The sequence below is a fragment of the Miscanthus floridulus genome, chromosome 1 (assembly GCF_019320115.1).
Source record: "Miscanthus floridulus cultivar M001 chromosome 1, ASM1932011v1, whole genome shotgun sequence".
In the NCBI taxonomy this organism is placed as follows: Eukaryota; Viridiplantae; Streptophyta; class Magnoliopsida; order Poales; family Poaceae; genus Miscanthus; species Miscanthus floridulus.
Window position 1 is genome coordinate 131,802,769 of NC_089580.1, and position 11,428 is coordinate 131,814,196.

An 11,428-nucleotide genomic window follows, 5' to 3' on the forward strand; every position below is an offset into this window, starting at 1 on the left:
CGTGTTGGGCTGCCACTCGTGTGGCTCTGCGAGCTGTCATCTCGAGCTGACCAGTGACCATCGGATGGACTAGCCTTCGGTGCTGGGTACCCGGCCAAAATTGAGCAGAGCTTTCACCTTGCCGAAAATTTTTCACCTGGTTGCGAATCCACTGGCACGACTCAGCCAACGAGCTGAAGCTTTGGCACTCATCCTTTTGACCGTTCCGAACCGTCAAGTCATGCTTCCAGCCAACGAGCCGGCTACCGAGTTTCTTCACGGATCTCACTGTTTCAGACTTAGTCAGATGTGGTGTGCTTAGCAACGCTAAAAAGAGTCTTTGTGATACACAGTGGCGGATCCAAAGGGGGGGGCTGGGGGGGCTCCAGCCCCCCCTAATTTCTTGATTTCAATGCTAATTACTGTAGCAAAAACTTGATTTCACCGTTAAATCTTCGTGCAAATCAACATCTCTGTTGTTTTAGCCCCCCCTTATTCCGCATCCCACATCCGCCACTGGTGATACATATGGATTGAGTTAGTGCAGTGCACACTTGGATCTAGTTCTTGGGTACGGCAGTGCTTCAGTGGCGGTCTGATGCCTACTTCCCGAGCATGTCAACCTTCTAGATAAGTAGACACGGCGCATTGGTCGTGTTCAACAGGTATGAAACTAGGAAGCAGTGAAAAGATACTTGATGTCTGATGTCGATCTCCTTTCAAAGAAAGAGATTGATGGGATTGGCATCAGTTGCATCCAAGGGAGCAGACTAGAAGTTACATGGCTTCAGCAAGCGTTGGGCAACGTTGCGATAGGTTGAGAAGTCGCTGATCAGGACACCTGTTGCTTGCTAAGTCTGTAAGGAAACTAGACATGGAGAAAAACTGCTGTGAAACGTGTGACACATGCTTGTCTCCTCCCTCCACAGCTGGGAATTGCGCGGACGCAACGCCAGCGCGTATGCCTGCTTGCCTGACGATGACGACGCGTGATATAGAAAGTGCAGTCCTCCAGACACCAGGGGGAGACATGGAGATCCAGTTCACATACATAGATCCCTCTTTCGTTGCGCATTATTGAAAAATAATTTTAATCCAGGGTTCAAACATTACTATGGTATCAAGCTGTTATAAAGGAACATAGCATTACAATTACAAATGTTGGATGATTATGTGTATGTTGAATTTATTCGCCCGACTATGTAGTCCCCACTCTTGATAGGTAGGAAACCTGAAAAGGTGTATAAATTTGACGAGGATGAGAAGCCACGGAAAGAAAACTAGTTAAATGTTAACCTGAGAGATGAGAACCTTGGTGGACATGCTTCACTGCAACAACTTTCCAAGCACTGCACCAGTGTGTCAGGATTTGGATCAAGAAAGAAAGCCACCTGGTACATCCAAAAACTTGTGTAAAGGCACATAATTAATGTTCCTTAAATCGGTAGTAGCTGAAATTCTTTGAGTAGGAACTTTGAGTAGGAAGAATATGTTCATATATGCAGGTCATATTTAAGGGCACACATTGGGCAAGGTTTTTTTGTCCTCGCTGCACAAGAAGTACAGGCGAACATTAAGGGAGCGCTCTGGGGACAACAATCCTGGAGATCTTCGCCAGACATGGATGGATATCTCTGTGCTTAAGTATTTTTCATCTTATAATGTTTGGACCTAATTGCTATTTGTTAGCATATCGACCACAGCTGATGGATAGTACTTGTGATAATGGATGATTGAGTGCATGCTTATGCAGAGGCCAGAATAAAACTTATTCCTGCTTCTAAAGAAAAGTAAGTTATTATACACTCACCGAATACCGCTCTTTACTGATTGCAACAACACGATGCAACGTAGATCTACAAGTTACAGGCAAAATGTGAAAAAGTCAAAGTTCGTATCTGCATTTTCTTTTGTAAGAATGAATTAAGATAGATAAGTGCACAAGACAACATAAAACAGAACTGCAAGAGAATCTTCTGGATCATATATATCTGCAACAATATTACCATAAATTCTCACAATGTTGGCCCAAGAAACATGCTATGAATAATGTTCACAAGATAAAACCAACCTTTGTCATGATTTAAGAGGAACATTTTATCTGTTATAATATTTACCTTTGTCAGAGGCTCTTTCACAAAATTTCGTAGGGACCTCATTTGGAAAGCACCTACAGAAAATAAATGCAAGGTCTTCGTCTGGATCCTAATACATGGGAAACTACTAACGGCAGACAATTTGGAAAAAAGGGGTTGGCCACATGAGGAACACTGTGTTCTTTGCAATGGAACCTTGGAGACCGGGCTGCACCTATGCTTATGCTCTCCATTCGCTAAGGCGGTTTGGAGCCAAATCCTATCTTGGGAACATTTCGACGGACTACTGGGACAGCAGCAGAACGACCCCCGAGAGATCATACAGTGGTGGGAGAATGCCTCAAGCAAAGTGCCTCGCACGGAGCGGAGACAGTTCAATGGCATGGTCATTTATATCTTCTGGAACACCTGGAAAGAGAGGAACCGTAGAATTTTCAACAACACATACGAAACGGCGATGCAGGTGGCCTCGAGAATTAAAGACGACATAGAGCAAAGAAGAAGAGCGTTTCGATAGGGGGCTATATTTTGTTTGTGTGATCCTTCTTGCTGCTGCCCTGGGAGGGCTGCTTGTTTCTTTTGTCTGTACATAAAACCCCTATTCTATTTCCAATCTTAATTGAAGGGCAGAGCTCCTGCCAATTTTTCACAAAAAAATATTTACCTTTGTTATGACTTAAGAGGTATCATCACAAAAACACAGAACTAATCAACAAAGGTAATAAAGGATAATACCTGAAAACACAATTTGTCCACCTCTCTAGCAAATCACCAATATTAATAATAAGGGCCCTACATGGAACATAAGAACTGTAAATACCATACCTGCGAGAAGTTATCTAAAGAACAGTAGAAAACCCGAAACAGGGGCCAGAAGTTAACAGGACAACAAAAAATATATTCACTATAGAGGGGCACCGACCACCGAACTGCTATATTCAGTTACTATTCATGGAAGTCATGACCATGGTCCAGCAGGTCATGCGGGAGGCAGGTGAGAGGGCGCATGCCTGCACCATTGACAGGGCAAAAGTTCTCGAGCAGCTGTTAGGTTAGGCCATGGGTGGGGCCACTTCACAACAATGTACAAAGGTGCAAACATGTCAAAAAAACACTAACCCAAGCCTGTGGATTCGGCATGTGATTGAACCGTGTTTTCAATCTTTAATATATTCTCATGCGTGTTCGAGAAAAAAAAATGGAAGTTAAGAAAGGATCATTTACCCATCAATGTGATGAACATCTTCCCATAGCTGGGGATTCCTATCCTTCTCCCTGCATATCTGTACACTAATAGCGTAAGGAACCATAATATAAGGATAAACATGGCAATTGATGAAGACACTGTTTTGAATATCTAACCAAGAGTCCATGTTCCTTTTTTTTTTTGGGGGGGGGGGGGGGGGGGGGGGGCGCTAATAGATAATCCATGAACTAAACTTTTTGAGAACCTATAACATACCTGCAGGCCAGGAGTGCCATCTGTCACTAAAAGGGTTATCACACCATAGTCCGAGTGAGCTGATGCACCATAGTTTCCACTATCAGACTCGTTTACTTCAGCTGTGTTGAATCAATTAAAAGGAAATACTATGTAAGGACTTATAACAAATTCTTTCAGTGCCTCCATAAATTAAAAGAAGACAAAGAAGAACAATCAGTTCACCAAGACGAAGTTCCTAGAAGAAGCTTAAAGATGCCTCAGTCCTTTTGTCTGTTTGTCTCCCCTCTTACAGTATTATAGAAGATCATTAAATTACCCAACAAGCTTATATAACTTGCATTCATAATTCCATATTCCTTAACATTTTGTCAGCGATCAGACTGCACTTCAGTATACAGTAGTAAGATATAGGGATATGCTGAACTACTATCAAGATAGATGCACAATCTGCATAGCCTTTGCTGGCAGCTGCTAGCCTGCTAGTACATTAAGTATGAGTATGTTCTATGCAACTATACTGTTTTCACTAAACCTTTAGGTGTTGCTTGGTTAGCATTCTTTTAACAAAACCAGAATACAGTGGTAACCACTGACTTTAATTCATGTTTTATTTAGAGTCTATGTAATCAGATACCGGGTCACTACAGAACTAACTACGCCCAAAAGTCCTGGAATCGCAAACAATTAACAGAGCAGCTGCTCCTTTATCCTTACAAGTTCTCCCCAGATCCCAATCTCATCCTCCCTCCAATGGTGAAAGGCGCATCAAGGAACATTAGAGCACAAGCCCACTTCATCCATGTCCTTCGGGGCCTGACCACCGCACGCGAAGTGGGGCTAAACTGCTTCATCCATGTGCCGTCACCGGTCACCCTGTGCACACATACTGCGGAGCATGGAACTGCAGTCACTTCTCAACTCTCATTCACACATTGCTGCAGTGAAGCTGTGTCATCACCAACTCCGGCAGCAGCCCATTTCCACAGGAAGTGTACTAGCTGCAGTCTACTTCCCTGTTTGCTTCTCTCTGGTGCCATCTTGAGAGAATAGATAGCTCAATTGCAAGTGCTAGTAGTCTGTTTCTTCTCCTAGCTGCAGTCTACTTCCACTACCGAGCTACAAAGAACAATGTCAGTATTCACTTAATTTGTTCCCATTACCAATACCTTTAGATACCATTTACTTTACAGTCTCAATTTCCCAACCAAACAGCACCTTATTGGGAACATTAGTTATGCACCCTAGATCCAACCCAGCCAAGCAACACTCTGTAGGAACATATGTATCCATACATTTTCTTATACAACAAATCTGCTAAGCTGTCAAGGAAAAAGAACACCTGACTTCCATTTGTTTTTGTTTCTCTGTTATAGTTATTTATGGCAGTACGAAAAATGCATATTGAAGAGCTAAAGCCATTCAAGAACCTATCAGGCTATCAGCAACAAACAGGTGAAAAAGCAAGACCAAGAGTGTAGCAAACCATTTCATAATCTTACGAATAAACTTTGATGCTTTCATATGATATAGAAGGAAATGGAATAATATAACCTGGATAATGCAATAACCGAAGAAATGTTGATGGGCAGTTCAATGCACCAATTTTTTGAAAGAAATCAGCTTCCAAATCCAAACCCAAAGCAATTAGAGAGAGTATCCTTGTGCCAGTATCCCTAGTAGGGAATAAGCAACACCGTCAATGTTTTAAAAATACACAAACATTCTTACAAAACCTTTATTTTGTCTTGAGGAACGTTCTTCTAATACTTACAGAACAGCTGCAATGTATAGCTTCATTGTCTCCTTCCAAGATGGCAAGCGCTCTACAGATATCCAGATAAAGAAGCAAATGTTCAAAGCATAAAATGGAATCTGATCATATGCATGACGTCCATAGACAATTAGATAATGCAAGACGACAGTTAGAAAACTTATCAGATGTTAAGAGATGGCAAAGCAGATAAGTACCTTCAGAAGGCCATTGGTTTACATCATTATGCATATCACCATCATCAATAGGCCCAATGTAGAAACTCTCCTTGAGGTCTCCTATAATATATCAAAATTCAGAAATCAATAGGAGATTAAACAGTCTTTTTTTTAATGAGGCGTATTTTTAGCAGAAGATCTGCTTCTGTTTCATTAAGGAAGGCAGAACAAAATTACAGGGAGTTCAGTATAGGAATAATTACAGGGAGGAGAGAAAAGCTCCAAAAAATATCCTGACAGATTCAACTATATCATTGCAAGGAGCAGAAGAAATGCTGAAATCTATGAAGTGTGGCTGTAGCTTCAAACTACAAACCATGTGCAGAATGGATTCTTCAGTATTTGTCCATTCTTTATGGACTTTTCCTCAAGCCACCACACATAGCTCCTAGATTCATGCGCGGTCTAATCAGATAACTGAAGCAAGGAAAGATTGGCTATATGAAAATTCATTCACTTCTGCCTATCACCAGGGAAAAGTGTCCTATTACACGTTTCTGCCTATCACCAGGGCTACATGAAAATTCCTTCACGCTTCTGCCTAAATTCCTCCTCAACCCACAACACGTTTTGTGACAGAAACAGTCCTGTTACAGTATTATTATGGTTCAGTTCAGTTTTAGCTATGGCAGCCAGTGAGTCATTATATACAACAAAAAAAAACCTGTCGGTTTTGTAATTACGAGTACTAGTTTGCATCAGTCAGGTGCTCCAGCAACAATTTCAAGCAGCTGTCATGTGCTAAGCGACAGCGATCATATTTTGGTGTTGAGATCAAAATCCCAACACCAGGTGGGTGTGCAGAGGAGGAGCAGGCGAGGGCAGAGATACCCGACCTACGAACTGGGAAGAGGCGTCGAGCTTCTCGGCGTAGGGCGGCGTGTACCCCCGGTGGTTGGCGCTCCTCAGCAGCGCCATCTTCTCCTCCATAGGCAGGTCGAAGAACCCCTTGCTCTGCGCGAACACCGCCTCGAGCAGGCCGCGGTCCACTCCGTGGTTGGTCACGTAGAAGAACCCGTGCTCCACGCACGCCTGCCCAGCCATCAAATAAGCTCGTAATCTCTTTCGGGGTGTTCTGTTTCGAAAGTCTGGGGGGTCGAGAGAAGTCACCTGTCGGATGGCTTCAGCGGCGGCGCGGAGGTCCGGCGACGCCAGGTCCACCACGGGGAGGGGCAGGTTCCCCTCCATCTCCGATGTCTGACGTCTCCGGCGGCTTGGCTGGAGCAGTGGAAGCCGGAGGTGAGATTTGCTGGCGCGGAGACTGGCGTGGCTGTTTCTCTTCTCGCCTAACAAAAGTAAGATAATCTTTTGACGTGACTTTTTTTTATCGCTCCTTCTTCCGGTCGTGCGATACCCGCGCGGTATAAAAAGAAACTATTATCCTTGTGATCTTTGTCTGCTTTAAAAAAAATAAATCGATCATCTAAGGCCACATGTATGGAAGAAAATAATGGTCTTGTTCGGTTTACCCCATATTCGGCTTATTCAGCTTCTTTTTTCAGTCGTAATAGTGTTTTTCTCTCACAATAATTTAGCCGGAACGGTGTTTTCAGTTAATTTTAGCTAAGTTTCAGACCAGCGAATGGGATCAATAATCATGCATGGAAGGAAACAATAATCATGCATGAAACAATGATCATGCATAGAAGAAAACAATAATCATGCATGAAAGGAAACATCAATGATGCCAAATAAAAGATGTGCAGGTTATACATGGTAAGACCGGTGAACCTTCTGTAATTTTCTATACGAATATTCCCACCATTAGTATATAGGTTCATTTCCCTGCGTTTCTTCGTGCTCCCATTAGCATATAATATAAAATAAAAGTATTGTTGTGTTCATCGTCACTTCTAGATGACAACTCCCATTAACATATACTTCATCTACCCAAAAATATAAGTCGTTATAGGATATGTGTAGGTCAAATTTTTTCAACTTTGACTAGGTTTGTAAGAAATGCATGCAACATTTATATCTTCAAATAAATTTATTATGAAAATATATTCAATATTCTATGTGAAAGCTCTAGTTTGGTTTTGGTGAATTGATGAAACCCTAAGTACTAACTTAGTTTATCAAGTGATCATGAGATATGTAGCACATTTTAAGTGATGAAGCAATTGAAGATCATGACATAAAGATGGCAATGCCATGGTGATGATCAAGTGCTTAGAACTGAAAAGAAGAAAGAGAAAAACGAAAGGCTCAAGGTAAAGGTATAAATGGTTGGAGCTATCTTGTTTTGGTAATCAAGACACTTAGAGAGTGTGATCACATTTAGATTCGATAGCCGTACTATTAAGAGGGGTGAAACTCGTATCAAAATACGGTTATCAAAGTGCCACTAAATGCTCTAACTCATTGCATATGCATTTAGAATCTAGTGGAGTACTAACACCCTTGAAAATATTTGTAAAAATATGCTAACATATGTGTACAAGATGATATACTTGGTGGTTGGCACATTTGAGCAAGGGTTAGAAACTTCATCGATGGAGTGTTCGCCCATAGAGTGCGGACAGTCCGACGATGCCACCGGCGCCCTAGACAGAAAAGACGGAGGTCATTGTGAGTGACCGGACGCTGGCCTCGGTTGGACCGGCACGTCCGGTCAGTGACAACAGAGGACACGCAGCGTCGGTCTCTGACCGGACGATGGGCCACTCAGTGACCGGACGCTTGAAAGGATCTAACAATGCCTAGAGAGGGTGAATAGGTGTATCTAAAAATTTACTGCAAATGCTAAGTTCAAATCTGTCAGCCACTGTCGAAAGTCCCGATGTTTGGGTCGGAACTCCCGACGTTGTCAGAAGTTCCAACGCAAACGTCAGCAGTTCCGACACCTACGTGAACTAGAAAAGTAGTGCCAAATTTAACTTTGTGGATAAATAATCTTACAACCTCACTTCTTTATGGTTTGATGAAGATGTTGGGTCACTCCCTTGACGTCGTAAAGCCTCCAAACGGTAGATCAAGACCAAACCCTAGAATGAAGATTTTGGAGCCAAAGAGACAAACACATACAAGTAATCTCAAGTAATCTTAAGCAATCACAACAACAACAACAACAAGCACGCGGGACACAAGGATTTATCCCGAGGTTCGACAACTCCACAAAGGAGCTCCTACATCCTTGTTGTTGAGGTGACCACTAAGGTCAGAGTCTTTTCCACCTCCTTGCCTCTCTCATAGCAACCACAAAGGTCACTTAAGCTTTCCACTAAGGAATCAAAGGGTGATACAAACTTCCCAAGGCTCTTCCACAAGATGGAAGCTCTAGGGCAACGCCTAGCCGGCTAGGGGCAAAGCCCCAATTGTAAAAGACGCAAAATCAACCGGCTTGACAAAAAAATCAAGTGCTCAAGCTTTCCAAAGTAATGCTCTCACTTAATCCACTCTCCTTTCACTCAAAACCTAAGGGAATCGAAGATTCAAGCAGGGGAGGAAGGAGAGGGGTGCTTTTGTTGCTTAGGAGCTATTCAGCACGAAGTGAGTCAACTGTGAAATGAGTCCGTAACGGTTAGAAGTGAAGAGAGGAGTATTTATACTTCAAGTGAAAATCCAACCATTCAGATCTACGTCGGAAGTCCCAACACAGATCCCGAGAGTTTCGACTACAACAGAAAACACTGTACACAACGAATCAGAAGTCCATGGGTGAAAGTTAGTGTCGGAACTCCCGGCAAACGTCGGAACTTCCGATGGTCGGAACTCCTGATGTTCGTCGGGACTTTCGACGTGCTCAGTAAAACAAACAGCCAGCAGCGCTGAAGCCAGGACTCCCGGCTAGGGTCAGGTCAGTGTCGAAACTCCCGGTAAACGTCGGGACTTCCGACGGTCGAAACTCCCGACGTTCGTCGGGACTTTCGACGAGCACAGATAGCGAGCAGTCAGAAGCACAGGTGCCGGGACTTCCGACTGTCGGGAGTTCCGACTTACGTTGGGACTTCCGACACCGAAAGTCACAGAAAATTATTCTATGTGCTCGTGAAGTGCTAGAGTGACACTCTTTTGATTTTATTTAAATGCTTGAGCACTCTATCTTCCTCAGACCAACTAAACTTGCATCCCTCTTTATAGTGCGGCGGATCCTAAACTCAAAAACAAAATTAAAAATCTTTGGAGATCGTTTTGAATTCGTCCGCCTTTACAACTTCAAGAATTGAGGGATCCCATTTCATCTTTATCAACTCTTTGAATCTTTCATGGGACTAATAGCTGCAACATATCTCATTAAGACCACATTAGTCCCTAATTTGGATGTCATCAATACACCAAAACCCACATAGGGGGCAAATGCACTTTCAATCTCCCCCTTTTTGGTAATTGATGACAACCAACTTAGGCTTTTATAGGAATGAAAGAATCTAAAGCTTTTTTTTAACCCCAAAATTTATGGAGAGCTCCCCCTTGATGTATGCATGAATTTGAATTTCAATTGGACTCATATATACATGCTTTGCATACACCAAGACAAAAGCTCCCCCTAAATTTTGTAATCCGTGGGGTGCAACACGTGTGTGTGAGCAAGTATATAGATGTGAAAAGAGATGCAATATGACATGTTATTTCACACAACAAGTAAATATGATGGCCAAGATTTCAAAGTAGAAAATTTGAAGCAATACATGGCCATCCAAAAAACATTCATCATGACAAGTAGAGATAAGCACAAGCAAATAAGATAGATTAAAACATTACTTATCCTACAATCATCCATCACACACATATAAATAGATAGTTGTCCATCACACGGTTGCCACCACACGACATAGTTCATACACGCTAAAGGTTTTAAAGTTCCAAAACATAAAGACCAACTAACTTATTACAATAAATCAAAGCCTAACACCCCCCCTTTGTCAACAAGTGCCAAAAGGGGTAGGCCACATGAGAAATCAACTACTCATCGTCGGAGTCATCATCTTCTCCTTGGTCACCTTCCTCACCATCGTCGTCGTCTTCATCATCTTCTTCCTCTTGATATTCCTCATCCTCTTTAGTTGCTTTCCCCTTGCCATGTGGGCGAGAAGAAGCATCATCTTCGTATGCTGCACAAGCCTCAGCATATAAAGCCAATGGATCACGAGGAGGCACAAATGGCGGCGGAGGAGAAGATACAATTCCAGCTTGTTGTTCCAATCGATATAGCCTCTCTTGCATGTCGTGCTCACGCTGAGCACTAGCACAACACTGTCCAAACATGTAGGTCATTAGAAACTTGAACTTGCTAGGCTTTTTTCGGAGGAGGACGAAGAGAGGGGCTCGTCACTGGATGACCGAGCAACAGCAGCAGCAGCAGCAGTGGTGGCAGCACCACGACGAGAGCGAGAACCCGAAGGACCTTTCCCTATAGCACGGGCTGCCTTAGCTTTTTCTTTTAGTTCTCTAGCAGCAATGATAGAGGTCTTGTTGGATATCTTGAGGACCTTATGCTCAGAGTCATAGGGAAAACGGATGCCAGATACATGCTCTATGATATGCATGATGTACGGTGCATAGGGCAAGTGCTTGACCGGATCCTCAGAAGCATCATGAATCTTGTACCATATATAGCGGCTGATGGAGAACTTTTTAAACTAATCTCCAAATCGCTGAAGCACCTTCTGTGAATCATCACGAAGAAAGGTGGAGTCACCTACCTTTGGATACAATATCTGTCTCAGGATGTTGTTTAGAACATAGTAATATGGCTTCAGAAAAGTAGTCTGTCCATCAGCCCTGTGGCCCTCAAGATACATATGTTGATATTCCTCCAAAGCAAGATCCTCATACTCAGTTAACTAATTTGCATTCCGGTCGCTGTGACTCAAACCTAGAAGGTGAGAGAAATTGACAAAGTCCACCTTATAGTGCTTGCCTTCCGTGTTCCAGTGAATAATGTCAACAGCATCGGTATGGTCTCTCTCGTGATGAT

At 42.9% G+C, this 11,428-nt stretch overlaps 1 protein-coding gene across 4 annotated transcripts; it reads right to left on the bottom strand.

Annotated features, from left to right (window-relative positions):
- Positions 1-1,005: 1,005 nt before the first annotated feature.
- Positions 1,006-6,827, bottom strand: LOC136541619 (2-oxoglutarate-Fe(II) type oxidoreductase hxnY-like). Of its 4 annotated transcripts, none has more exons than XM_066533598.1 (10): positions 6,619-6,827; positions 6,345-6,540; positions 5,488-5,568; positions 5,291-5,342; positions 5,071-5,192; positions 3,538-3,638; positions 3,300-3,358; positions 2,811-2,867; positions 1,790-1,835; positions 1,006-1,370 (listed from the first exon to the last, which is right to left on the bottom strand). In XM_066533598.1, exons 1-10 carry the CDS (start codon positions 6,694-6,696, stop codon positions 1,260-1,262), a joined length of 903 nt encoding a protein of 300 aa, XP_066389695.1. In that variant the 5' UTR covers positions 6,697-6,827; the 3' UTR covers positions 1,006-1,259. The 4 variants fall into 4 exon arrangements, 1 of the variants encoding a protein (XP_066389695.1); XR_010780424.1 differs by having other exon boundaries at positions 1,276-1,370; positions 1,790-2,483; XR_010780422.1 differs by having other exon boundaries at positions 1,276-1,370; positions 1,790-2,710.
- Positions 6,828-11,428: the final 4,601 nt, after the last annotated feature.

What these genes read in the sequence shown, in the direction of transcription:
- LOC136541619 (XM_066533598.1), bottom strand. Translation starts at nt 6,696, where the DNA reads ATGGAGGGGAACCTGCCCCTCCCCGTGGTGGACCTGGCGTCGCCGGAC. An exon ending in AAACCAATGGCCTTCTGAAG is followed by an intron (nt 5,343 to 5,487) that starts GTACTTATCTGC and finishes GGATATCTGTAG; the next exon opens with AGCGCTTGCCATCTTGGAAG. An exon ending in GATGTTCATCACATTGATGG is followed by an intron (nt 2,868 to 3,299) that starts GTAAATGATCCT and finishes TGTTCCATGTAG; the next exon opens with GGCCCTTATTATTAATATTG.